The following is a 25,776-nucleotide window of genomic DNA, read 5'->3' on the forward strand; positions in this document are numbered from 1 at the left end:
GGTCAGGGCGGGCTCATCGGGGATGACAAAAGAGGTTCCAACCATTCAGGAAACACCAAGGCTTTTAGGAACCCGGGGGGAAGACGGACGTATCTTTCTTATTTTAATGCATCACAGCGCAAAGCAGCTCTGGGAACCCAGAGCCACGTGGTGCGGAAGCCCGAGTCACGAGCAGGTGAGCAGGGACGCTCGAGGACGAGAAGCACCCAGCCGAGCCCCGTCGACCCGGCCGTAACACATCACAGCAGAGGATCCGGTGGAAGCGTCGGTTGTAAATGATCGATACCACGAGAAACGCCAATTTGCACCTGACGTCAAGATGCCAAGATCTGGACACTCCTTTCTGTGCCTCCACTGAGCCCGAGGTCACTTTGGACCCGCCCCAACCTGGGACACCTTGTCCCTGACCAGAATGTCGGCACCGAAAGTCAGGGCGCGGGGCGCAGGACGAGTGTGTGGTGGCACTTTTCTGCGAAGGAAACACGGGCTGCGGGTGCCGTCAGGACACCGCGTGGAATTCCTCGGACGTTTATTTTACGTATTTATTTACTTTTAAGAAAAGCGAAGGAGGGTCTTTTTCTCCTTTCAAACCTACTAATATGCTCTTTGCAGAAAACTTGAACCCCAAACAAGGAAAGAAAACCACGTGTAGCCCTCCCCCCCCCCCCGCCCCCAATAGGACAGCGTTGGGGACACTTGGAGGGCTTACAGGGACAGTGAGACAATGTGTGAAGTCAGGTCTGTGCTGTGCAGGGCGGGAGGGCTGCAGTCACTGCTCTGGGTCCCTCCCACCCCACCCCACCCCACCCCACCCCACTCCCACCCCACTCCCACTCAGCCCCCGGACCAAGAGAGAAGGAAGGGGCACAGGCCGAGGGACTGTCATCCCCTGAGGAGATGCCACATCTGGGGGACGAGACTTTCCCCATCCATGCCACCTTTCGGTCCTGCCTGACGTGGGCTGCGATCTCTACCCAGCCCCATGCCCTTGGCCTCTGCCCACCCCCCCCCCCCCCACTGCTGACCGGTCACAGGGTGTCCCCAAGAGCTCCCAACAAAGAAAGCCTAGGGGTGCCTGGGGGGCTCAGCTGGTTAAACGTCCAACTCTCGACTTCGGCTCAGGTCACGATGTCACTGTTCGTGAGTTCGAGCCCCGCGTCGGGCTCTGTGCTGACAGCTCAGAGCCTGGAGCTGCTTCCGATTCTGTGTCTCACATTCTCTCTGCCTCTCTCTCTCTCAAATAAATATTTTTTTAATTAAAAAAAAGAAACAAAGAAACCCTACGTCCCCTCTTCAGCTTCAGCCTTTCCAGGGGAAACTTTGGAATGTGGGTGAGGTGCTACCTGGGAGTATGTCGCTGGGCTAAGGGATTCCCTCCTCCTCAGTCCACGGCCCTGCTTGCACTGGTTCCTAAACTGTGGCCCCCAGAAGCCCCGGGGCCCACAGAGACAAGCCATGCAGAGGGGCCCCGGGAGCACCCAGCTTTCATCTGCCCTGCCCTTTGTGGCTGACACGAGTGTGCCCCCTCAAAGGCTTGCAGGGGTGGGGACGTCACAGCCGGCTCCCCTGCGTTTCCACTCCGGAGCCCAGAGCTGGGCGGCCCCGAACTCAGCCTCAGCCTGGGTCCCGGGAGTGTGGGTTACGCGGGGTGGGGTCTCCAGAGCACGAGCTCCTGAGCCCTGGGCCATCAGCGTGTGACATCGAGGGCCTCTACCCTGACCCTAATTGAGGACAAAGGGAAACTGAGGCCCGGCCAGAGGGGCACAGTTGCCACGGGACCAGGCGCGTTCCCCGCAGCGACTCTTTGCACACTCAGGGTCCCGGAGAAACTGCTCTCTGCCACCACCAGTGTTTCCTCCCGGCAGCACGTTTGGGTGCTAGGTGCCCGGACCCCAGTCCTGCTTCCTCTACCCCCCCCCAACACTTGGGGGTGCCCGCAGGTGAGAAACCCAGGACTCGGGGCCTCCCGGGGTCAGAGGGCTCGGATTCCCGTGCCTGTTCCTGCGGCTGCTTGCTCCCTTCCCGTGACGGGGGACTCATTTCCTCGTGAGCCAGCCCGTTCTATTTTCAGACAATTGTTGGAAAGTACTTCCCGCCTCCAGCCAGAGGCTGCCTCCCCGGAGCTTCCGCTCGCTGCCCGGCCGAGTCTCAGATATCACACCGCTCGGCCCGGCTGCCAGGGCCCCGGCCTTCCTGGGCACTGGCAGAGCGCGGTCCCTACGGCCCCCTCGCACGCAGCCCTCCAGCCTCACCGCAGGGGCGTCTCACGGGCGGATTCCGGCGTCCCGTGCTCTGCAACGGACTGTTCGCTAGCAGAGGAAGTTCCAGAAACCTCCGCCTGAGCGTAGACGGGTCTCCGAACTTGCCCCAGCCCCCCCCCCCCCCCCCAAGCACACGGGCATCTAGGTCCTGATAACCGCTGACTCATGGCTTTGAGACTCAGGCACCAGACTGGTGGGGCTTCCGGCAGGGGTGAAGCAGTTTCTAAATTTAGTGGACGAGGTAGTTGGGAACCGACCAGCGCCCCGGGGAGCCCTGGGTCTCCTCTCCCCGTCCCCCCCACCCTGAGTGCCGGGAAGGGCCAGGCCTGGGCTGGGGCTGGGGACACCGACCGGCCCGGGCCCCAGCTGCTTCCTGGCCCGGAGGCAGTTAGGCCACAGGCAGCTGCGGGCCCGCCACTCTCCCCGTCTCCCCTGGGGGGCTGGCAGGTCCCTGTTTACCTCCGTCCCTCACCCTGCAGCCACCCAGCCTGGCATTTCAGCTTCTGGGACGAGCTGCCCGTCTGGTCCCTGCTGCAGGGAATGCCCCCCACCCCCCCGGCCTTGGTGTCACCGGAACCACCAGTCGCCAGGTCAGGGCCAGGTGCGGGTACGGTTCTCGCCATGACCCTGGGACGCGGTAAAGATGAACGCGTCTGCCCCCCTGACCTGTCCCTCAGGCCTGTGCCGGCTCCTGACGCTCCTGGCTTCCCTGACCGGGACCTCGCCCTGTGGGTGCTGTTCCTTGGTCCTGGCGGGTGGCCCTTGGATGCAGCAGGAGGCCGCAAGGACAGTGGTGCAGGCCGCCCACTGGGGGACGAACAGCGGTTCAGCAGTGACAGGAGGTTGTCAGGTGCCAGCTAGGTCCAGGGGCGTTGGGGCCGTGGGTGTGGGGGCGAAGGAAGAAGGCCACACCAGCAAAGACCGGTGATGGATAAAGGCAGCTATGGGAGGGGGGGCTCTGATGTGGGAGTGGGGGGCTCCTGATGTGGGAGTGGGAGTGGGGGGAGCTCCTGACATGGGAATGGGAGTGGGGGGCTCCTGACGTGGGAGTGCAGGGGTGGGGCTCCTGTCATGGGAGTGCGGCGGGGGGGGGGGCTCCTGACGTGGGGGGGGCAGCTCATGATGTGGGAGTGGGGGGGCTCCTGATGTGGGAGTGGGAGGGCTCTGATGTGGGAGTGGGGGGCTCCTGATGTGGGACTACAGGGGGGGCTCCTGACGTGGGGGGGCTCTGATGTGGGAGTGGGGGGCTCCTGACGTGGGACTGCAGGGGGGGGCTCTGACGTGGGGGGACTCCTGATGTGGGAGTGGGGGGGCTCTGATGTGGGAGTGGGGGGCTCCTGACATGGGACTGCAGGGGGGGGCTCTGATGTGGGGGGGGCTCTGATGTAGGAGTGGGAGTGGGGGGGGGTTCCTGACATGGGGGGGGCTCCTGATGTGGGAGTGGGGGGCTCCTGACGTGGGAGTGGGGGGGCTCTGATGTAGGAGTGGGAGTGGGGGGGGGCTCCTGACATGGGGGGGCTCATGATGTGGGAGTGGGGGGGCTCCTGACGTGGTGCTTCAGGGGGGGGCTCTGACGTGAGGGGGCTCCTGACGTGGGAGTGGGGGGGGCTCTGATGTAGGAGTGGGGGGGGGCTCCTGACATGGGGGGGTTCATGATGTGGGAGTGGGGGGCTCCTGACGTGGTGCTTCAGGGGGGGGCTCTGACGTGAGGGGGCTCCTGACGTGGGAGTGGGGGGGCTCTGATGTAGGAGTGGGGGGGGGCTCCTGACATGGGGGGGCTCATGATGTGGGAGTGGGGGGCTCCTGACGTGGTACTTCAGGGGGGGGCTCTGACGTGAGGGGGCTCCTGACGTGGGAGTGGCGGGGGCTCTGATGTAGGAGTGGGAGTGGGGGGGGCTCCTGACATGGGGGGGCTCCTGATGTGGGAGTGGGGGGCTCCTGACATGGGAAACAGCAAGAGCAGAGTCCAGAGAGCAGAGCCCCACGAGGCGCCGGCACGTGGCTGCCAGGGACACACGCCCACGTTCCCCGGGCGGTGGCCCCACACAGTCGGGCCACATTTGGAAGCGGTCTTTGGCGGTCTGAGTCAGGTGAGGGTCTGAGATCACCCTGGATCGGGGCGGCCCTCGGCCACTGACAGGACAGGGGGAGACACGGACGCAGAGGCCACGGAAAGAGGCGGCAAGGGCTGGGAATGCCAGCTCCTCCCTGAGCGAGCCACGAGCGCCAGCTGCCGCCGGGAGCCGGAGGGACGCGGAAGGACCCTCCCCCGGAGCCGGAGGGGGAGTGCGGCCCTGACACCTTGACCTCTGACTCGGGCCCCCCGCACCCGCGGTTTGGGCCTCGGTCTGTGGCGTTTGCCACGGCAGCCCCGGGACGCGACACAGTGCGTCTCAGGGAGGCACCTGTGCTGGCACCCACGGGAGGCCGTGGAAGGCAGACCCCTGGGCCCAGCCCAGGCCCCTGCACTCGGTTCTGGGACGGGGCCTCCTCAGTGTCCCCCGCGAGCCCCCCCCCAACGAACCGTGGCGGAGTCCGGGGTGCAGCTTCGGTGGCGGAGGCAGTAGGAGAAGAGCAGCACGGCCTGCCCGGGGAGGGAACCCGGAGGGCTTCTCGGAGGAAGGGGTGGGGCTGGGAGGTTTTGAGGGCGAAGAGGGGCGTGTGTTTCCGGGGGTCCTGCAGGCAGCACGCGGTGGCGGCTCCTGGGCGGGGAGGTCTGCAGGACCTGGGCAGAGGCGGTCCCCCTGCGCCCGGACCCTGGGACCCCCCACGGGCGAGCTTCTTCGTCAAAGAAAACCGCCTCCAGGGTGGTCAAGCCAGAGCCTGCGTCTCCAATCCTGGGTCAGAGGTCAGAGGTCGGGCACAGCCCACTTTCCGCCGGCTCTCGCCAGCCGTCCCCATCTCCCCCCGCACGCGGTTGGCACCGGGCAGAACCTCGGCAGACTCGGGAGTGTGGCTCTGCTTTGGCCCTTCTTGCCCTCCTCCCGGCCCCTGCCGCCCGCAACGGCCCAGCTCCGCCCGCCCGGGGAAGCCTGGAGGAGGCTCTTCCCCTACGCTCCCCGGGGCAGCCTGGAAGGGCAGGTGGGGAAGCTGGCAGCCGTCTGCGGTGGGAGCAGACACTCAGCCCCAGCCCCCTGCCCGGGGCTCGCCCGGCACCTGCCCCTCTCCCGTGACCTGCTCCCCTCCGTCTCTCCTCCCACCCGCCCAGCCCAGCCGTCTGTACCAAACAACCTCCACACTCGGTGGCTTCGAAAAGTAAGGACGAGCTTCGCTCACGATGGAGTCGCGTCAGCAGACGACAAGCCAGCCTCGCGGGACCCCACTGTCCAGATGCGGAGTGTCTCGTGCCTGCGATAAATAAAGATAGTGAAGGATCGAATCTGCTGGATGAGGAATCCTCGAGTCCATCCTGAGGGGAAGGTCACGGGCCAGCGCTGGGGGCGGGGGTGGGGGGGAGGGGAGGGGAGGGAGGGCAGCTCTCCCCGACATAGGACGAGGACGCGGGAGGACGAGGCAAGCACAGAAGCGCCTCCCGCCAACTGTGGTCGTCGTGACGGCGTCGGGCACGGGTCAGCAGGGAAGCTGAAACGGAGTGGCTGAACGTTTGGAGGGTGAAAGACGGGAGAAATCAAGCAGACACCCCTCGAACCAAGTAATCAAGTTATTGCCAGGAGTGAGATAAGTTACACTTAAGGTCACGTGCCTACTGATGGGGAAGAAGTTAGCGTCTCTGCACTGTCCCTGCCAGAAATGTGTAACCTGAGCCTAATTGTGAACCAGCAGACAAGCCCGAATTGGGGGGAATTCTACACAGTAACAGGCCTGGACCCTTCCAAAATGTCAGTGTCGGGGCACCTGGGTGGTTAAGTCCGTTGAGTGTCTGACTCTTGATTTCTGCTTAGGTCACGATCCCAGGGGGGTGGGATCGAGTCCTATGTTGGGCTCTGCACTGAGCATTGAGCCTGATTGGGATTTTCTCTCTCTCTCTCTCTGCCCTCCTTCCCAGCTTGCTCTCTCTCTCTCTCTCTCGCTCTAAAATTAAAAGAAAGAGAGAAAGAAAGAAAGAAAAAGAAAGAAAGAAAGAAAGAAAGAAAGAAAGAAAGAAAGAAAGAAAGAAAGAAAGAAAGAAGCCAGTGTCATGAATTACCCAGGAGGGCTCAGGGACTATTCCAGAAGAAAGGCTACAAGGGTGGGGGTGGGGGGATAGGGCCATGGAACGCAATGCAGAATCTTGGATTGTCTCTGCTCTAAAGATATTGCTGGAACAGTGGATGGGGCCTTGATAAAGCTGTAGATTAATGAAAAGCATTGCTTTGATGTTAATGTCTTGATGTTGACAATAGTCTGGTTATTGTATAAAACAGCTCCTTGTTTTCAGGAAATACACACTCAAGCGTTTACGGGTGAAGAGGAATCTTCTGCTACTCATTCTTAAATGGTTCAGGAAAAAATTGTGAATGGATGGAGAGAAAGGGATAGAGCGGAGACAATGTTCTGGGATTCAGGATGAAGGCTGTCTAGAATACTCGGTACTATTCTTGCAAATTCTGACAACACGTCCCCCGACTTGTTTTAAAGGATTCCTCTTTTGTTGTCTATTTATCTTGAGAGAGAGAGAGAGACAGAGCATGCAAGCAAAGGCAGGGCAGAGGGAGACAGAGAATCCCAGGCAGGCTCTGTGCCATCAGTGCAGAGCCCGATGTGGGGCTTGAACCCACAAATCGTGAGATCATCATGTGTGCTGAACCCAAGTCGGACACTTACTGAATGAGCCACTCGGGCGGCCCTCAAATTTCATTTAGGCTTCAGGGGCTTAAAAGAACAACGGTCACCACCTTGCTCGAGGGTCTGCACTCTGGGCAGGGCAGCAGCGGCGGTCTGTCCCTGCACCCCCCCCCCCACCCCCCCCGTCAGGTGGCACAGTGGCTGAGTCACAGCTTGGAGCCTAGCAGGAGCGGCGGGCCATCCCAGCGACGGGGAGGGAAGCGGGCACGGCAGGCTCCAGAGCGGGCACAGAGGCTGGGGTCTCAGACAGCTTTGTTTCAAAACCTCACTGCCCTCCAAAACTATGTAACTGTGTGAGAACAAGGAAACGCTAATCAGCTGGATTGTAACAATCGCTTCGCAAAGCGTACGTACATCAAACGTCGCACGTCGTACCTTAAATACCCACAAATTTTGCCAATTATACATCAGCGAGCTTGGAGACAAGTAAGTTTTTTCTGGCTCTTTTCTCGATAACTTTATTGGGCTACAAACCATAACATTGACCGTTTTGAAGTGTGTGATTTGGAGGTTTTTGGTGTTTTCACGCGTTGTGCGTCCAGAGCCACCCTCAAATTCCAGGCGTTTCTATCACCTGGAGAGAAACCCTGTGCCCGCTCAGCAGCACCCCCCCCCCCCCCGCTGCCCTCCCCACCCCCAGCGCCCACTAATCTGCCTTCCGTCTCTGGGGATTTGCCTGTCCTGGGCTTTTCATATCAATGGAACCAGACAACGTGTGGTCTTTCTTGCGTGGCACGTTTTCGAGCTTCTTCGTGCCGTGGATCCTGCTTCCTTCCTTTTTATGGCTGAAGAGCATTCCACCATGGGGACAGACCACTTTCTGTTTATCCGTTCCTCTGCTGCTGGACGTTTGTTTCTACCTTCTGCCTGCTGCGAACAGTGTCGCCGGGAACATGGGTGTGCAAGGCGTTTATCTGAGCACTTCCAGTTCTCTGGGGTACACGCTCGGGAGCACTCTGGCAGGGCCCCGTGGCAGCCCGGCCCCTTCCCACCGCCGGGCCACATCTTGGCCAGCACTCGTTGCTGTCTGTCCTCGCCGGGTGCAGCGGCCGCCCTTCCGCTCTGAGTCCTACTCCGTGCCCACGCTGAGGACCGAGGACCGGGCGGTGACCCTGTCCTCCCAGCCCACGCACAGGGCACCGGCCCGGGGTCCTGGCGTTCCCGCAGGGCAGGGACTGAACGTGGGGGGCTGCGGGCAGGTGTGGCTGGCACACCGCCAGGCCTCCGGCGGCCTCTGCACTGTGAGTCACGGCCACCTGCTGGAAGGAGGGCCCACGTCCCTCTCCCACCCCAGAAAAGCAGGTGCGCTCCTGCTGTGGGCAGAAGGAGGGCTTCGGACGGGGTCTCGGCTGCAGTGGCCACGGCGTGGTACCAGGTGGGGGCCAAAGAGCAAACATTTCCTCATCATGGTTCTGGAGGCCGGGAGTCTGAGATCCGGGTGCCGCAGCCCTGGTGTCTGGTGGGAGCCCGCTTCCCGCCTTGCAGACGGCGCCTTGTCGGGTCCTCATCTTGGGGGGCTGGGGAAGGAGTGGGGGAAAAGTCTCCCAGCTCCCGGCGCTTCTTATCACGGCACCAATCCCAGGACCAGAGCTCCACCCTCCAGCCCTGGCCCTTAGAGCCTTCCCCTGCTGAGGGCAGGGCCTGGGCTGCCAAGCTCCAGGGACCTGCCGGCCACTTCCTGGGGCCCGTGGTTCTGAGTAAGGACAACGACCATGGCAGGGAGCGTGGCGCCTCTTTGGGGGGGGGGCGCTACGGGGCACCGGGCACCTCCCATGGGCTTTCTGAGTTACACCCTCCACTGCCCTTGGCAAGGTGACCCCACTGCTGCCTCCCTCCCCTGGCAGAAGGGCCCCACTGGCCACGCCAGGGGACACGGCTCTGGGCTCCCAGTAGCCCCCCCCCCCCCCCCCCCCGGTGACAAAGGATCCTCGCTCGTGCCTGCTGTGCCCACCGGTTCTACCAGCCACCGCTGACAGATGGACCCCCGGTGGGGCCAGCAAGGCCCCTGCCCCTGCTTTAGAGCATTCGCTAAACGGCTTGCAGTGGTGAGCCCTCCTCTGTCCCTCTGAGACACATGTGGGGACCCACAGCCATTCCTCTGAACGTGACCGTCACGAGGGTGGGCCTGTCTCCCCTGTCTGGTCACTGCCCGCCTGCGGACACAGCTGGCTACGCGTCCACACTGACTGACCGCCCTTTGCAGGTCTTCACCTGGGCCCCACTGCCTCCTCCTCCCCTGAGGCTCGGCCCTTCCCTACCTGCAGCCGCCACTGAGGAAGGTCCCTTAGCTGCAGACCGCTGCTTTGCCAAAGCTCAGGTCCAGTAGGAGCGCCGCGCTCGGGGTTCCCACGGCCTGTCCCTTCACGCCAGGCCGCCCACTCTACAGAGGAAGGCACCTGGCTGGCCAGTGAGACTGTGGGCCGGGCAGTCGCTCTGGCCTCGTCCGTTCGTGGTGCAGGGTGGGGCTGCGTCGGGAGACCCCAGGACACCACGGTGACCCCTGATAGGAGGGGGGGCGTGGGGTTTCGTCGCCATGGAGCCGCACCCCGGGAGGGTGGACACGTCCTCTGCCATCAAAAGGCCTGGGAGAGGCAGCAGAGCCCCACTGTGCAGGCGGGGAAACTGAGGTTGGGATCCCCGCTGCAGACGTGCCCATTCGCAGCCCTGGGCTCCCTCTTCGACCCAACGCGGGCATCCCAGAAACCTGGCCTTTGACAGCCAAACGGGAGGGCGGGACCCTGAAGGTGCAGCACCTCCGGTTCCGAGTCCCCGCGACCCCCTCCCTGAACCGCGTCACCCTCACCTGCAGAGGGCACGTGCCACTCAGGTCGGCGGCAGCGAGGCTCGGCCGGCCTCCCGCCGCCAGAGGGCGCTGCAAGCACCGCGCAGGCGCCTCCCGCCCAACCCGCGCTGTTTTGCTTCCGGTTGTTCTGGAAGTCGTGGTGCCGAGGGTGGCAAGGGTGGCTTCCGGTTCCGGGACGGCCGCGGCCGGGGTGCCGAGGCGGTTCGCTGGGCGGGTGGTGTGCGGGCCGGGCCGCGGCTGCCGGCGGTGCCGATCCCTCCCCGGCGGATCCGAGGCGGGGCCCGCGCGGCCCCCGAGTCGCTCCGTCCTGCGGGGCCGCGGCCCCTTCGCCCGCAGGCCCCAGCCCCGGACGGCCCCGGGCGCGAATGAATGAATGAGCGAGCGAGGGGACGGCGGATCGGCGCCGGCCTTCTCCTCGGGTGACACCGCGGCGGCGAGGAGCAGCGCGGGGAGGGGGACAGAATGAACCGGGCCAAGCCCGCGACGGTCCGCAGGCCCAGCGCGGCGGCCAAGCCCTCAGGTGTGGGCTTCTGCCTGCGGCCCGGGTTCCCGGGCGTCGGGTCTGGAACGGTGTCCCTGGGCGGATGGGCCGGCTGCGACCGCCTCCGGGAGGCCGACTCCCTCTCGGGGCACACCCGAGGCTGCAGAGAAGCAGCTGAGGATCTCGCTGGCCGGGGGCGGGCGGCAGCACGGGCCGGAGCCGGGCTGCCTAGCGCCGTGGCCGGGCGCATGTGACCGTACGTCTCGGTGCCTCGTTTTCCTCCTCTGCAAAGCCAGAGGACGGGCGCCTGTGTCAGAATCTTGTTGGGATCAAGTGAGCCGACGCTCCCAAAGCAGGGGTCTGGTCTGGTCTGTAGTAAGCACCGCGTGACTGACCGCACCAGACCCTGCTCTGCCCTGGGCTTGCTGGCAACTGGTTTCTTGCCTGCCCTGCCGCTCGTCTGAGCCCCTCTGAGAAAGCGGGAGGTTGGAGTCCCTGCGCAGCATCCTCTCCCCGCCCCCCCACCACCGTGTAAAGGTGCACGTGTCCCCATCTCCCCTCTCTGCAGGGCACCCTCCGCCGGGAGACTTCATTGCTCTGGGCTCAAAGGGTCAGGCCAATGAGTCGAAAACGGCGTCCACCCTGCTGAAGCCTGCCCCTTCCGGCCTGCCTTCGGAGCGCAAGCGGGACGCCGCGGCCGCTTTGGCCGGTGCCTCAGCGCTGACCGGCCTCACCAAACGCCCCAAACTCTCCTCCACACCCCCTCTGAGTGCCCTGGGGCGCCTGGCTGAGGCTGCAGTCGCGGAAAAAACGCGCTATCTCTCCATCGATTAAAGAACCGTCTGTGGTCCCGATCGAAGGTAAAGCCGGTGTCCGGACTTGGCGGAGAGCAGGCCCCACAGCTCGTCTGCCGGGGGCTCAGGAGAGGCCACGTCCAGGCTTAGCGTGGGTGCGGCACAGGCGGAAGGGTGGAGAGGAGTCCTCTGCGGGTTTGTTCCCCAAAGCGCTTCTCACGCAGGCGCCTCCACCCACCTCGAGCCGGCGAGCTCGTGACGGGGACGGAGACCGGGAAGTGTTAATGCGGGCTAGGGCTTGGCACAGGGGGGTCTCGGGCCCCGGCGTGCTGCAGGAGCAGGTGTCCACAGCGGGCACGTTGCTGCAGTGAGCCTCAGCGGCCTTCTCTGAGGTTAGGGTGACCCACGGTTCGGGATCCTTACCCTGAAGCACGCCCAGCTTGTGCCCGTGCGCCGTCTGCTGGGAAGCGGCTGGGCTTCGCTCTCTCTGCTCTTCAGCCCCTCTGCGGGGCTGGCTTGGAGTATGACTGGCCGCACTGCCAGCCACTTCCTCCGTGAGCAGCTTCTGTCCTTGGCTCGCCTCCGCTCTGGGCACTGGGGGTCAGCAGTCACCGAGGCAGACCAGAGGGGGCCCTGTGTTCTGGGGAGTCCCCCTCTGCCCGCACTTCAGTGACCCTCGCCAACGGGGCAGGAAACGCTACGACATTAACGTCAAGAGAAAGTACGTTAGTTCTGTAATTTACAGAAAGGCTTTGAGCTGCGCGCATCTGAGATCGCTCCTGGTTTTCTGTGCCATATTCTCACTGATTAATTTTAGCTGCTCCATGAGGCCACGTAGATCAGATCCGTCAAATAACCAGCCAGCCCCAGGTTTGGAACACACAGGTACTCACGTGACAGTGTTGGCAGAGAGAAGCCTCACGAGGGAACTGTAAGGTGCAGGTGAGCCTTAAAGGCTGGCTAGGATCTTGACAGGTGCTCGAGGATGCTGGGGAGTAAACCGCCGGGCAGAGGCCCGCATTCCGGAGAGGAGAGCATGCCGGGAACGGGCTAGGTCCCGGCAGTGCACGGGGCGAGAATCGAGGCTGGCCGCCGGAGAGGTGCTTGTGCCTGATTCGGTTGGTGGTAGGGAGCCCTGGGGCATGGGGAGCAGAAGGCACAGCTGGGGCTAGCTGCGCTTTGGGAGACGAGTCAGGCCTCCGGTCCAGGCCCGAGCCTCGCGGGGCGGCAGCCCCCCGCCCCAAGGCGCCCTCCCCTGGCAGCGAGGGCAGGCGGACGCTAAAAGCACACACAGGGCTGGGGCTCCTGCCCGGGCCACGGCTCTGCCAGTTAGTAGCCGTGCGTCTCCCGTAAACGGTGGTTCTGGAGAGCAGGTGGAATGCGGTGTGGAAAGCATATCCTGAGCGATGAGGCACTTTGCAAACAGGAGGCCGCACGTAGCTGTGCGTAGCCCCGGGCGTGGGGGACGTCAAGGTCTTCAGCAAGTCTGGCCCACCTGCCCTGCCTGCTCGTCCGCTGTCCTTGGCCTGCGGAAAGCCTTCGGTGAATATCACTGACTCTGTCCTCGTTCGGTGAACTCAGCAGTCGACAGCAGCGCCTCCCTCTGTGTGTTTGCGTATTTAAAGACGACCGGAAGGATCTCTCTGGTCAAAGCAGATGGCAAGGGGGAGTGGGAGACACCTGGACCCGAGCGATAGCGGGTGGCTCCAGGAGAAGGCGTGGTGGCCCCAACATGCTTTCGGGAGGCACGCTTAGCGAGGCCGCCGCTGACTGTGCGGGGAGGTTGGTGCTCGGAAAGAGGGAAGGACTGAAGACATGGGGGACGTGAACACGGGGGACAAGGTCAAAACCCAAAAAGGGTGCTTTGCAGAGACTGTTAAGGCAGAAACCTCCCTGCAGGCCAGGTCTGGGGAGAGGGCAGAGGCGGGGTCAGCGGCGGTGGGAGGAGACCCCCAGAGAAGCAGCCGCGGTTAGGAAAGTCGCCGGTGCGAACCGCATTGGGTCAGTCAATTGGAAGACTTAGAAAAAGTGGGCTCGTTTCTAGAAAAGCGTATTCTGGGAGCGGGTAACTCCAGGGTAGCCGTGTGGGACGTGGTAGCCAGTCACCTGGAGGTGACGGGGCCGGCGCTCTGAGGCTGTGGGGCACTGTCCCTGCTGCGGGCCGTCGATGGCTGGGTCGGCCCCGTGAGCCCAGCGAGTCCTGCCCTGCTCCCGTCCTGGCAGTTACTGTTGTCCTTCTTGGAGAAGGGGCAACCACAACACAGCCCTGAGACCCCGCTTGCTGGGTTTCAGCCCTGTCGTCCCGTGTCTTGGGGGGGGGGGGACCCAAAGGTGGGTTCTGCTTGTGGCCGACCACCCTGACAGAGCCCTTCCTGTGCCTGCCAGTCCCGCCCTCGGTGCTGCTGGACGAGATCGAGGCCGCTGAGCTGGAGGGCAACGATGGCCGCATCGAGGGGGTGCTGTGTGGGGCCGTCAAGCAGCTCAAGGCCACCCGGGCCAAGCCAGACAGCGCGCTGTACCTGAGCCTCATGTACCTGGCCAAGATCAAGCCCAACATCTTTGCCACAGAGGGTGTCATCGAGGTGAGGGCTGTGGGTGGGAGGGGACGGGCCCCGGCGCCCTCCTGCACTCCTGCCCCCCTCCCCTGACGACACGCCGCCTCCTGCAGGCTCTGTGCAGCCTTCTGCGGCGCGACGCCTCCATCAACTTCAAGGCCAAGGGGAATAGCCTGGTGTCCGTGCTGGCCTGCAGCCTGCTCATGGCTGCGTACGAGGAGGACGAGAACTGGCCTGAGATCTTTGTTAAGGTGAGGCCGCCTCTTCTGGGAGCTCAGCGCGGCTCTGGGAGCAGGAAGGGGCAACACTGAGTGTGCGCTGGCCGGAGGCTGGATATCTAACGGCCTGGGGCGTCTCCCCTGTGCGGGCCGCCGCGGGGTGGGGGTGGGGGGTTCGGCCTGGGAGGCCCCCCCCGCCCCCACCCAGGGAGCTGGGACATCGGGGGAGCGGTGGAGGGCAGGCGGAAGCGAGCTGCCCGCTGGGGCACGGAACGCGGACTTGTGTCACGTGCAGGTGTACATCGAAGATTCCCTGGGGGAGCGGATCTGGGTGGACAGCCCGCACTGCAAGACATTCGTGGACAACGTCCAGACAGCGTTTAGCACCAAGATGCCCCCCAAGAGCATGCTTCTGCAGGGGGAGGTGGGGCGCAGCGGCGGGGATCTCAGTGCTGGTGAGAGACACCGGTGGCCGGGCTGGGGAGAGGACGGAGTTTCCGTGAGGGAAGGGCTGGGGTCGCCTCCCTCCGCAGAACCCGGCGTGGGCAGGCGTGGGTGCTCGCGGGACGGCTGGGGGGAGGGGGGGTGTCCACGAGTGGCTCTGTGTGCAGGCGGCAGCCCTCACCCCTCGCTCACGGAGGAGGAGGACAGCCAGACGGAGCTCCTGATCGCCGAGGAGAAGCTCAGCCCCGAGCAGGAGGGCCAGCTCATGCCCAGGTAGGCGCCCCGTGCGGCCCCCGTCGGCAGGGCCCGCGTGCGGCCGGCAGGCAGACGGGGTGGGCCCGTGAGGAGAGCCGGCCCTCCTTCCTTCCTCCCCGCTCTGGCCTAGGTACGACGACCTCACAGAGAGCGTGGAGGAGTACGTCCTCGACATGCTCCGCGACCAGCTCAACCGGCGCCAGCCCATCGACAACGTCTCGCGGAACCTCCTGCGGCTGCTCACCTCCACCTGCGGGTACAAGGAGGTGCGGCTGATGGCCGTGCAGAGGCTGGAGATGTGGCTCCAGAACCCCAAGGTGAGGGCGGGGAGCCCCGCTCCCGGGCCCTGTGGGTGCCGAGCTGTGTGCGGGGCTGACGGGGACCCCCCCCCCCCCCCCACATCCCCGCAGCTGACCAGGCCGGCCCAGGACCTGCTGATGTCCGTGTGCATGAACTGTAACACGCATGGTGTCGAGGACACGGACGTCATCTCCCACCTGATCAAAATCCGTCTCAAGCCCAAGGTTCTCCTCAACCACTACATGCTGTGCATCAGGTGCGGCCCTAGTGGGAGCGGGGAGGGCGGCGGGAGGGCAGGGCGGGGGGCGGCCGCGGTCCGCCTCAGGGCCCCTTGGCTCGGCTCGCGTCCAGGGAGCTGCTGAGCGCGCACAAGGACAACTTGGGCACCACCATCAAGTTCGTGGTCTTCAACGAGCTCTCCAACGCGCGGAACCCCAACAACATGCAGATCCTGTACACGGTGCTGCAGCACAGCTCGGAGCTGGCGCCGAAGGTAGGGCGCTGCGCGCGGGGCGGCCTGGCGCTCGCGGGCAGGAGAGCGGCCCCTGGCGCGGGGGCTGCCTCGGCCCGGGAGCCCCACGCCGGACTTGGGGGCTCCGGGCTGCACGACCGGGCGTCTGGGTGGAGGCGGCGGTGTGGTGCAGAGCCGCGTGGGAGAGAGCCCCGGAAGGGGACAGAGGGCCCAGTGAGCCACGGTCGCTCCCGATCTCGGGTCAGTTCCGGAGCGGGTGCGGCCGTGTCACGGGACTCTTCCTTCGAAGCTGAAACCGGATTTGTTCCGGAGGGGGCGGCACCGAGGCCTGACCAACACGGCCGTTCGCAAGCGAAGTTCCCGTCCGGCCACCGAGGGGTGGACTCTCCCGGTGGGGCAGGCGTATGTGGCGCTGCGCAGCTCTGCGAGTCCCTGGGATCCCAGGGTGCTTTGGGAGAGCGAGAGCAGTGCTGCTGTTAAGGGAATGGGCTACGCTTGGAAACAGCTGTGTGCAGGGTGGCCGGTAGGCGAGGCCCCTGTTGTCACGGCCGCTCCTTCGTCCTCGTGGCCTGCGGTGCGGCGTGAGGGGGGCTGGGCCGGCTGAGCCAGCGCGTTCATCCCTGAAGCTCGGCTGCCTCGGTGGGGACCGCGTCTTGGTCCATCCTCTCGTCTAACGAGGGCCGGCCCCCTCCAAACTGGCTGCCAGGACAACTAAAGATGTGTCCCCTGCCGTCCTGCTGTCCGTGTGGCGCCCGCTTGTGCCCGTGCGCTCCCGGGAATCGGGCGGGACGTTTTCTCGGAAGGGTTCTGGGAAGCTTCCCGCAGGACGGAGGGAGCCCTGAGTGCAGGCCTGGGGCAGAAGGAACCTGATGGCGGTGGGGAGTGACCCCACGTGCCCTTCTCTCTGCGCAGTTCCTGGCCATGGTGTTCCAGGACCTGCTGACCAACAAGGACGACTACCTGCGGGCCTCGCGGGCCCTGCTCCGCGAGATCGTCAAACAGACCAAGCACGAGGTCAACTTCCAGGCCTTCTGCCTGGGGCTCATGCAGGAGCGCAAGGAGGCCCCGTACCTGGAAATGGAGTTCAAGGTGCCGCCGCTGTCCCCTCGGCTCCCGCGCGCGGCCACCTCTCGGGCCGTCTGTGGTTGGCGCCCCGTGTGCCCAGCGGCCGGCCCCAGAGGGCAGCACGGGTCACGTTCTGTGCCTGGCCGCATGTGGGCGACCTCCCGGCTCGGCGTCCGGGCGGGTGGGGGGGAGCCAAGGGGCAGTGTGCCCAGGAAGCCGGGGCCGTGGTGACGTGTTTGTGAGGGGGCGGGTGGTCTGCTCCAGGGAGACTTTAGACTTTGGGGGGTGGAGGGAGATGATGGGGAAGAGGAGGATGGGGGCAGGTGGCGGAGGGCCTCGAGGGCCACGCGGCAAGTTGGCAGCTTCGTTGGCAGAACCTTCTTCCTGCGTGTGACCCGGCCCTGGTCCCCAGACCTCCTCCCGCTGGCCCTCGCAGGGCACAGGGTCCCGGGGCGTCCTCCTGTCCTGGCCGCCTGTGTGCGGGGGGCCTGAGCGAGGCCCCCCGGGCACAGGCCCTTCCAGAGCACAGACCTTGCCCTGTGTGCTTGCAGGAGCGTTTCGTGGTGCACGTCACAGACGTGCTGGCGGTGTCCATGATGCTGGGCATCACGGCCCAGGTGAAGGAGGCTGGTGTCGCCTGGGACAAAGGGGAGAAGAAGAGTAAGGACCCGAAACAGGCCCGACTCCGCTCGGGTCACGGGTGGGGACAGCAGGGTGGCAGCGGCCGCTTCCGCGGCTGCAGGCCGTCCCCCGAGGCCCAGCAGACCTGCCGCAGGAACCCTGGGGACCCGGGGCTTCCTGGGGGCGGCTCCCGGAAGCTGCGCCCGCCTGGTCTCTGGTTGGGTCGCCTGCTCGCTCCAGGTGCGGCCTCCCTCACTTCGAGCGTGCCCTGCGGCCAAGGACGGGAGGGGAGCGGGGCGGTGCTGGTGAACTGGGCCTGGTTTGGCTCGTCACGAACCCCGCCGGAAGCCTGGTGCAGACACCTTTCCGGTGATTGACTACCTTAGTGAGGTTGTGAAGAACTCGAGGGGTGACATCATTTGGAATTTGAGATCTCGTTGAAGTTTTCTTCCACGCGATGGAGGCTCGTCCGGTGCTCCCTGCGGGTTCTCCCAGCCGCATCGGGGTGTCCCGTCCACCTCTGTGTCCCCTCCGTAATCCTTGGGGGGGTGCGGCTGGGAAGCTCCGAGTGTCCCCCAGGCCCGCCTTGAACCCGGCCCCTCCAGCTGCCGTGCAGGCGGGCCGTAATCCCGCGTGTCCTTTTCAGACCTCGAGGTGCTGCGCTCCTTCCAGAACCAGATCGCCGCGATCCAGCGGGACGCCGTGTGGTGGCTGCACACCGTCGTCCCGTCCATCAGCAAGCTTGCCCCCAAGGACTACGTGCACTGGTACGGGCCCGGCTCGCTCCGCTTGGACGACGCTCCGGAAAGCCCCGCAGCCCCTTCCCTGGGCTCAGCCAACAGGAGCCAGCTGTCCCTTGAGCGGGGGACACGGGCTCGCCTGGGGGTGTCAGGGCTCAGGCGGAGCCTGCCGCCGTGAGGGCAGAGGTGGGGTCCTCTCCGGCCAGCCTCGCTGAGGCGGGGGCTGCGGGAGGCTCTGGAAGACGCCACGGGAGCATCCACCTCGAGTGGGCAGCTTCCGCACCTGCGGAGGATGTGTCTTTCTGGGGCCTGGCGGGGTGGGGGGGCTCGCCGGGTCCCCGCGGCCCGACCGCTCGTCTGTCCCCCGCAGCCTGCACAAGGTGCTCTTCACGGAGCAGCCCGAGACCTACTACAAGTGGGACAACTGGCCACCTGAGAGCGACCGCAAGTGAGCATACCTGTTGTGTGTGCAGGGGGGGGGCTGGGGGGGGGGGGGCGGTCGGCCCCAGGAGGACCACGCAGGCGGGGCCCCCTCGAGCACACCCTGTGCCTCGTCCCCTTCCGGATCCCCAGCCCCGGCGTGCTGTCCACTCCCAGGGGGCCAGCCGGCCACACTCCCCGGGTCAGTGTCACGGCCCCGTCTCCCCGGGTCCGGGGCCACCCTGCCCTGTGTGTCCCCCGTGCCCCAGCTGTCTTCACCACTGGGCCCCCGCTGCCCCGTCGGCTTGCTCGTCCCCTACCTCCCGTGCCCTGTGCTCTCCTCGGGCCGCACTTCAGCGGGTGGTGGGCGGTGCCCTGCGTGTCTGTGCCACCGGGGGCGAGGCGCCTTCTCCCATTCTTCCCTGGCGCGGCCGGGCCTCGCCCACAGGGGCCTCCGGAGCGAGGGGACAGGGGAGGGGGTGGCTGCCCGCTTCCCTGTCCAGCCGAGCCTCGGAGCTGGGGCTTTTCCTTCCCGTGGGCACGTGCAGCCCCCGCCGAGCCCACCCCTGCCTGCTCTGCCCGCAGCTTTTTCCTCCGCCTCTGCTCGGAGGTGCCCATCCTGGAGGACACACTGATGCGGATCCTGGTCATCGGGCTGTCCCGGGACCTCCCGCTCGGGCCCGCGGACGCCATGGAGCTTGCCGACCACCTGGTGAGGCGGGCCGCAGCCGTGCAGGCCGACGGTGAGGGTCCCCGCAAACTCTGTCCGGGCCCCCCCCTCGGTGGCGGCCTCCACCGCCCCGCTCGGGCGGGCCTGCCTCCACGGTTGCAGCCAGGCGTCCGCTCCTCCCCGTGGCCCCGGGCTCGCCGGACCCCACCGGTCTCTGGAGTCGGGGATCGGGCAGAAGGTTTGCGCCTTCCGTGGCGACGTGCCGCGTGCTGCTTCTGGAGCTGCCCTGGGACCTGCACACGTTGTCCATGTGATGAACCGAGGCCCCGTGCAGGCCGCCACCGCGGTCCCACGAACCCCGCTCGCGAGGCGGGCGCCCCTCTCGCTGCCGCCGGGCCGGCGTCTGACCCTCGGTGTGGCGGGCAGGCCCACGGTGCCCAGGGTGCCCGCGTCAGCCCCCGCCCGCCCTCGGCTTCTGGAGAGCTAGCCCCCGTCCGCGGGCTGTCTGTCCGTGGCCCAAACCCCGTGCCTCGGTGGCGCACCACCACATCCCCCCACCGCCCCCGGCACGCGGACGGGCTCCTGAACCTGTGCGTGGCTCTCGCATTTCAGATGTGGAGGTGCTGAAGGTGGAGAGGATCCAGCTGATCGACGCGGTCCTGAACCTGTGCACGTACCACCACCCCGAGAACATTCAGCTGCCCCCTGGGTACGGCGCCCCCCCCCCAGCCGGGCTCCCGTCCGCCGCCCCCCTGCGCCGGGGGGCGCAGACGCCCGTGAGGCTGCACTGCCCCGAGCGGCCCCTGCCTCCCTGCCTCCCTGCCCGCGCCTGCGCCCCGGGGACGCGCTCCCCTGCTCTGTCCGTGTTGCTCTGTGCTCGGCACGGACGCTCCCGCCCTGTTTGCTGACGCACCTGTTCTTCCGCGTTTTCTCACGTGTCTTCTCGAGGGATCGTCCGCGTGTGTTTCACCTGCTTCGTGTTGCTGACGCGTTGGTTTTAGTAAATTCCCGGGATGGGCCGCCATCGCCACAGGCCGGGCGTAGAACAGCTTTGGCCCCTAAAAGCCCGTACCCGGGAGCCGTCCCTGCCCCACCCCACGCTGCCTTAGGCAGCCACTGATCTGCCCTCTGTCCCCGTGGCTGTGACTCTGGGGACGCGTCACGTAAACAGACGCACACGTCGTGACCTTGTGCGTCCCGCCTCTGTTACCCGGGCAGCCCGTTTTCGAGGTTCACCCGTGTCGTGACGCTTAACCTGGGAGGCGCTGCTTCGGGTGGACGCCGCGTCGTGTTCACCACCGTCGGGCGGTGGGCTCGCGGGTTCTCCCCGACCGCTGCGAACGTGCCCGCCACGTTCCTACCCGAGTGTTCGTGCAGATGCGTGTTTCCGGTTCTCTTCCTGGGGGCTGCCTTACCTTTCCGGGGAGCTGCCAGGCCTCGCGGATCTCCGTTGCCGGCAGCCGTGCCCGCGGGCTGTGGTCCCGCCGTGTCCTCGCCGAGCTGTCGGCCGGCGCACGGTGGCACCGGGAGGTGGTGTAGATCCGCGCTTCCCCGACCACCCGGGGCGCCGAGCCTCTTGGTGCGCTCGTTGGCCGTTTGCACGTCTTCTCCGGAGAGGGGTTACTCGGGTTCCTTGTCCGTTATTGGGTGTTTGAATTTTTGTTGTTGGGTCTTGGGAGTTCTTTACATATCATGGACCTAGACCCTGAACAGGTGACCTGCAGGTGGTTTTTCCTGTTCACACCGTCAGCAGTGTCCTTGGAGACACTAGGAGACGGTGGCTTTTAATTCGGGGAAGGTCTAGCTCGTCTGGTTTTGTTCGTTTTTTTTGTACTCTTGTGTCATTTCTTTTTGTTGGTAACTTTATTTTGAGACAGAGAGTAAGAGACTGTGGGGGGGAGGGGGAAGCAGAAAGGGAGACAGAGAACCCCGAGTAGGCTCCACACGGTCAGCACAGAGCCCGGAGCGGGGCTCGAACTCCCGAACCGTGAGATCGTGACCTGAGCCCAAGTCAAGAGCCGGAGGCTTCACCGACTGAGCCACCCAGGCGCCCCTTGCGTGTCGTTTCTCATCCAGGATCGGGAAGATTTGCTCTGTTTCCCGGTTTCAGGTCTTGAACGTAGGCCTTGGATCCTCTGAGTTGGTTTTGTGCGTGGAGGGAGGCAGGGTCGAGCTCCGTTCCGCTGTGGGTGGACGTGCACGCGTGGTGGGCCTGGGGCCTCAGCTCTGTCCCGCACAGGGATGCCCCGATGACGTGGCCCCGCGTGTCGCTCTGCTGCCACGTGGGCTTGGAGCCCTTCCCAGGAAACCGTTGCCCCACCCGGGGTCACAGGCCTTTCCTGTGTGTTCTCCTAAGAACTTCCAGGTTTTAGCTCATAACGCTCAGGTCTGCGACCGTTCTGAGCTGATGGCAGTGTGGTGTCAGCGACGGGTCCGACTCCCTGCTCTTTCACCAGGACGGCCAGCGGTCCCGGCGCCGTTTCTCGAAAAGACTGTCCGTTCTCCCGTTGAAGGTTTGGTCGCCCTTGTCGACGATCGGGTGACCACAGATGTGTGGGCTCTCCCACGCGTTCAGGCGGTCTGTGTGTCTGCCCGTGTCGGTAACACCCTGTCATCGTTCCCGTGGGTTGTGCTGAGGCTTGACATTGGGAAGTAGGACTCTTGCCGCTGTTCTTCCTCAAGACTTGTGGCTGTTTTGGGCCCTCGTATTTCCGTGTGAATTTGCAGGTCAGCTTGTCCGTTGTCAGAGAAGAGCCATCCGGGATTTTGGTGGGTGTTGCTTTGAACAGGTAGATGACGTCGGGGAGCATGGCCACGCTGACAGCGTCTGGTCCACAGACGTGGGACGTCTTGAGTATCTTTCTGTTGCCGATGTTATTGGTCGCACGTGGGATTCGCTTCTTTGTGTCTTGGGGTGCTGGTGCGCCCTGCTTCCCGACCTGATCGCTGTCCATCTCCCCGAGTCGGCTTCTCGGATCTGCTTCTTTCTTAACGACGATTGTGCCGTTGCATCACCTGGAACGTTCTGTCCTGTTACTTGAAAGAACCGTGGTTTAGTCGTAAGTGTGTCGTAAGCATGACGTTTCAGTCACAACGACGACTTCACGGTCTGTTCAGTTGGAGACCAGGGTTGTTTCTGGCTCTCTGGTGGACACAAGACGAATGCTAACTAACACTGAGCTTTGCCGTCGCGACTGCCCTCGTCCCCACGCTGTAGACGGGATGCCGGGACTCGGCGATGCGCGGGACCTGTCCAGGGGCTCGGGGCTCCCGGCAGCGTTGGTGGTGGTCACAGTGCCCTTCCCGGGGATGCCGGTGTGGCGGGGAGGACCAGGCCCGGGGGTTTGCGATCTTTCGTTTCCTCGCCGGTCAGTCAGGAGGTCGTCTCCGGGCCGTTCCACCCTGGGCAGGACCCATTGCCGTCACCGCCTTGCACGGCCGAGAGCGAGCCGTGGGTGTCCTTGCGTTTCAGGTACCAGCCCCCGAACCTGGCCATCTCCACCCTCTACTGGAAGGCGTGGCCCCTCCTGCTGGTTGTCGCGGCCTTCAACCCAGAGAACATCGGTGAGCCTCCCCTCCCTGGCGGGCTCGCGGTCGTCCCAGCCGGCTGTTGCTCTTTGTTCCTGTCGGGGCGTCGTGCTGGGGGACCTGCAGCAGAGCCAGGCCGGGACCCAGGCGGGGCAGCGGGGGCAGCGAGGCTGTGGGCTGGCCGCCACCTGCCCTCCTCTTGCTCCCTAGGCCTGGCCGCCTGGGAGGAGTACCCCACGCTGAAGATGCTCATGGAAATGGTGATGACCAAGTAAGTGGGCTCGCGCACCGCTGGGGGCCAGGGCCCCGTCTGCGGGCCGCTGGGAAGCGGAGCCGATCCCGGAACCCCGACTCGCTCCGAAGCATGTCCCCTGTTGCACGGCCACTCGGGTTTCCTTCTCTTGCGGGCTTGAGTTTCCGAGTCCGGGGCCCGCGAGCGTTAGCGTCCCCTCCCTGCCGTGGGCTGAGGAGGGGAGTAGAATTGAGACGGGGCCTTGGCGGCCGAGGTTCTCCAGTGACGGCAGCGGGGGCAGGCCAGCTGACGGCTGGTGGCACACCAGGAGCCGGTGGGGGTGTGTGGAGACAAGGGACGCGGTGGGCCAGGTGGTTTAACGGTTGCAGACGTGAACACGGCCCAGGGTCAGCTTGGGGTGACCACCGTGTACGCACCATGGTACGCGGTGACCAGGTGTGTGTGGGCCCATTCTGAGGGGTTGTCCTGTGGCCGGTGCGGGGGCCCCAGGGACAGATTTGCCGCGAACGGCCATCACAGGTGGTGGGTTTGAGCTCACCACGTGTGACAGCAGGCAGCTCGTGTATCTCAGAAAAGCCGCAGCTGCCTGTGGGAGCAGCCGGTCCACCTGCGATGCCCGTGGGCTGGAGACGCCTGCCCGTGGGGAGGGGATCTGGCGCAGGGTGAAGCGGGTGTCCAGGATTCTGACACCCGCTGGGCCTGATTCTGGAGGTGGCCGGTGTGCTGTCCCGTGGAAGGAGAGCGGGTGGCCGGCGTGGGGGGCTCCCTCCCAGAGGCCAGACCTGGCGGCGTTGCCGATGGCCCGGCCAGGCTCTCTGATGCGCTTGGTGGCCAAGGTCGTGCACAGGGCGGGGGCCTCGTGAGCACCCGCGACCTTCTCTGTGCGCTGTCTGGTGGCCGCGAGCCTCAGATGGGCAGGGCTCCGGGTTCTTCCTGTCTGGTCCCCAGTAACTACTCCTACCCGCCGTGCACGCTGACGGACGAGGAGACCCGGACGGAGATGATCAATCGGGAGCTGCAGACCTCCCAGCGGGAGAAGCAGGAGATCCTGGCGTTCGAGGGCCATCTGGCAGCCGCGTCCACCAAGCAGACCATCACCGAGAACAGCAGCCTCTCCTGTCTCAGCTCACCAGCCTGGACCCTCAGTATGTCGCACCCGGGTCCCCAGGGTGGGGGCGAGGCCGGTGGAGCAGCTCCTGGGCCTCTGCGTGGCGCCGGGCCCTGGAAACGCCCTGGAAACGCTGAATGCGCTCAGCGGTTGGGGGCGGGGCGGAGGGCCTGTCTGGCCCTCGAGGGGAAGGCTGCTGTTGGGCGGGGAGGGGAGGTTGCCGCCCTTGCTCCCCGGGTGCCGGGCCAGTGGCTCCCTGACACGCTCGCGTCCTCGGGGGACCTTCAGGGGACCCCCTCGGAGGCCTCCCCCCACATCCTGGATCAAGTGAAAGGTCTCAACAGTCCCTGCGCCTCGGGCACCTGCTGTGTCGGAGCCGAAGTCCGGACTTTCTCCTCAACATCATCCAGAGGCAGGCGAGTTCCCCGCGGCCCTGGGGTGGGGGGTGGGGGGGTGGGGGTGGGGGGAGGGGGAGGGGGCCGGGACCGTGCTCCGGGCTAAGTGAGGCCAGAGCCGGCAGGGGGCGCCCCGGGACACGGGGGGCCGCCCGGGGACGGGTCCCCTCCCGCGTGAGGCCGCTGCCCGCAACAGCCGCCGGGAACCACGGCCTCGGGAGGGTGGGGGCCGGCGGACGGGCCGCCGGGGGCGCCGCTGAGTGTGTCCGTGGCCCCCGGCCAGGCCTCGTCGCAGTCCATGCCCTGGCTGGCCGACCTGGTGCAGTCGAGCGAGGGCTCCCTGGACGTGCTGCCGGTGCAGTGCCTGTGTGAGTTCCTGCTGCACGACGCTGCCCGACGACGCCACGTCCGGGGAGGAGGAGGAGGAGGGCGAGAGCAAGGAGCAGAAGGCCAGGAAGCGTCAGGTCGGTGCCCCCCGAGCGCCCCCAGGCCCACCGCGGCCCCGCGCACGGTCCGCGCGGGCCCCTGAACGGCCCCCCCTCGCCCCCGCAGAGGCAGCAGAAGCAGCGGCAGCTGCTGGGCCGCCTGCAGGACCTACTCCTGGGCCCCAAGGCCGACGAGCAGACCACGTGCGAGGTGCTGGACTACTTCCTGCGGCGCCTCGGCTCTCCCCAGGTGGCCTCCAGGGTGCTGGCCATGAAGGTGCGGCACGGGGGGGGTGGGGGGGGGGGGGGGGGGGGGCCGCTCTGCTCCGCCCCTGCTCCCTGGCGCGGCTTTGTCCCTGGCGCCCCGACTGGCCGGCGTCTCACTCGCCTAGGCTGCGGCTTAGCCGGTTTCGCGTCGAAAGGGTGGCGGTGGTGAGGTCGGGAGAGGCAGACCCTGTGTCCCGCTGGCCCGTGATCCCTCCCCGGGCGCCGACGTGAGCTCCGGGAGAGACTTAGTGACGGAAGTAGCGGTCTCGCGGCCTCTTGCGAGGTGTCGCACGACTTTCCAGAGATGCGGCTCCAGCTGCGGCCTTCTCGTTCGGTTCGGCGTCTCTGACGGGACGCGGTGTCTTTGCCAGCCAGGCCAGTCCCGCCCCCAGGGGCTTTGAGGGAGCGTGTCCGGCCCACACACGCGTCTGTCTGTTCGCAGGGCTTGTCCCTGGTGCTGTCGGAGGGCAGTCTGCGGGACGGGGAGGAGAAGGAGCCCCCGATGGAGGAGGACTCGGGGGACACAGAGACGCTGCAGGGCTACCAGTGGCTGCTCCGGGACCTGCCCCGGCTGCCCCTGTTCGACAGCGTCCGGACCTCCACCGCCCTGGCGCTTCAGCAGGTACGGGTGCCGGGCGGCTGAGGGGCGGCAGTGGCACGAGCGGGAGCGGGGGCTGCCCCCGCGAACGAGCTCACGCGACCACCCCTCCCCCAGGCCATCCACATGGAGACCGACCCGCAGACCATCAGCGCCTACCTGGTCTACCTGTCCCAACACACGCCTGTGGAGGAGCAGGGCCAGCACAGCGACCTGGCCCTGGTGAGGGGGTGGGACGGGGCCCTGCACCTGGAGGTCGGTGGGGCGGGGGGCGGCACAGCCCACCCGGGCCGGGGTGGGGGGTGGGGGCCGCTGCAG

General features: G+C 65.8%; 1 protein-coding gene and 1 long non-coding RNA gene across 2 annotated transcripts in view; one reads left to right on the forward strand and one right to left on the reverse strand.

Annotated features, from left to right (window-relative positions):
- Window positions 1-1,362: 1,362 nt before the first annotated feature.
- Window positions 1,363-5,653, reverse strand: LOC128774697 (uncharacterized). The gene is made up of 3 exons (XR_008419093.1): window positions 5,485-5,653; window positions 4,786-5,098; window positions 1,363-2,309 (listed from the first exon to the last, which is right to left on the reverse strand). It is a non-coding gene; the product is annotated as an uncharacterized LOC128774697 (long non-coding RNA).
- A 4,353-nt stretch (window positions 5,654-10,006) lies between these two features.
- Window positions 10,007-25,776, forward strand: part of INTS1 (integrator complex subunit 1) — a 29,716-nt gene continuing 13,946 nt past the window's right edge. The window contains 28 exon segments of the mRNA XM_053893794.1: window positions 10,007-10,369; window positions 10,899-11,137; window positions 11,139-11,190; window positions 13,510-13,706; window positions 13,793-13,930; window positions 14,193-14,352; window positions 14,509-14,614; window positions 14,727-14,913; window positions 15,007-15,152; window positions 15,248-15,389; window positions 16,281-16,457; window positions 16,985-17,093; window positions 17,701-17,821; window positions 18,165-18,242; window positions 18,800-18,957; window positions 19,497-19,593; window positions 22,357-22,448; window positions 22,623-22,683; window positions 23,614-23,774; window positions 23,777-23,810; window positions 24,062-24,078; window positions 24,081-24,113; window positions 24,116-24,189; window positions 24,452-24,562; window positions 24,564-24,632; window positions 24,721-24,870; window positions 25,303-25,482; window positions 25,576-25,680. Coding sequence (XP_053749769.1) covers window positions 10,312-10,369; window positions 10,899-11,137; window positions 11,139-11,190; window positions 13,510-13,706; window positions 13,793-13,930; window positions 14,193-14,352; window positions 14,509-14,614; window positions 14,727-14,913; window positions 15,007-15,152; window positions 15,248-15,389; window positions 16,281-16,457; window positions 16,985-17,093; window positions 17,701-17,821; window positions 18,165-18,242; window positions 18,800-18,957; window positions 19,497-19,593; window positions 22,357-22,448; window positions 22,623-22,683; window positions 23,614-23,774; window positions 23,777-23,810; window positions 24,062-24,078; window positions 24,081-24,113; window positions 24,116-24,189; window positions 24,452-24,562; window positions 24,564-24,632; window positions 24,721-24,870; window positions 25,303-25,482; window positions 25,576-25,680 — 3,252 coding nt within the window. The 5' untranslated portion in view covers window positions 10,007-10,311.

The sequence above is a fragment of the Panthera pardus genome, unplaced genomic scaffold (assembly GCF_024362965.1).
Source record: "Panthera pardus isolate Hobbes unplaced genomic scaffold, ASM2436296v1 HiC_scaffold_4, whole genome shotgun sequence".
Classification (NCBI taxonomy): domain Eukaryota; kingdom Metazoa; phylum Chordata; class Mammalia; order Carnivora; family Felidae; genus Panthera; species Panthera pardus.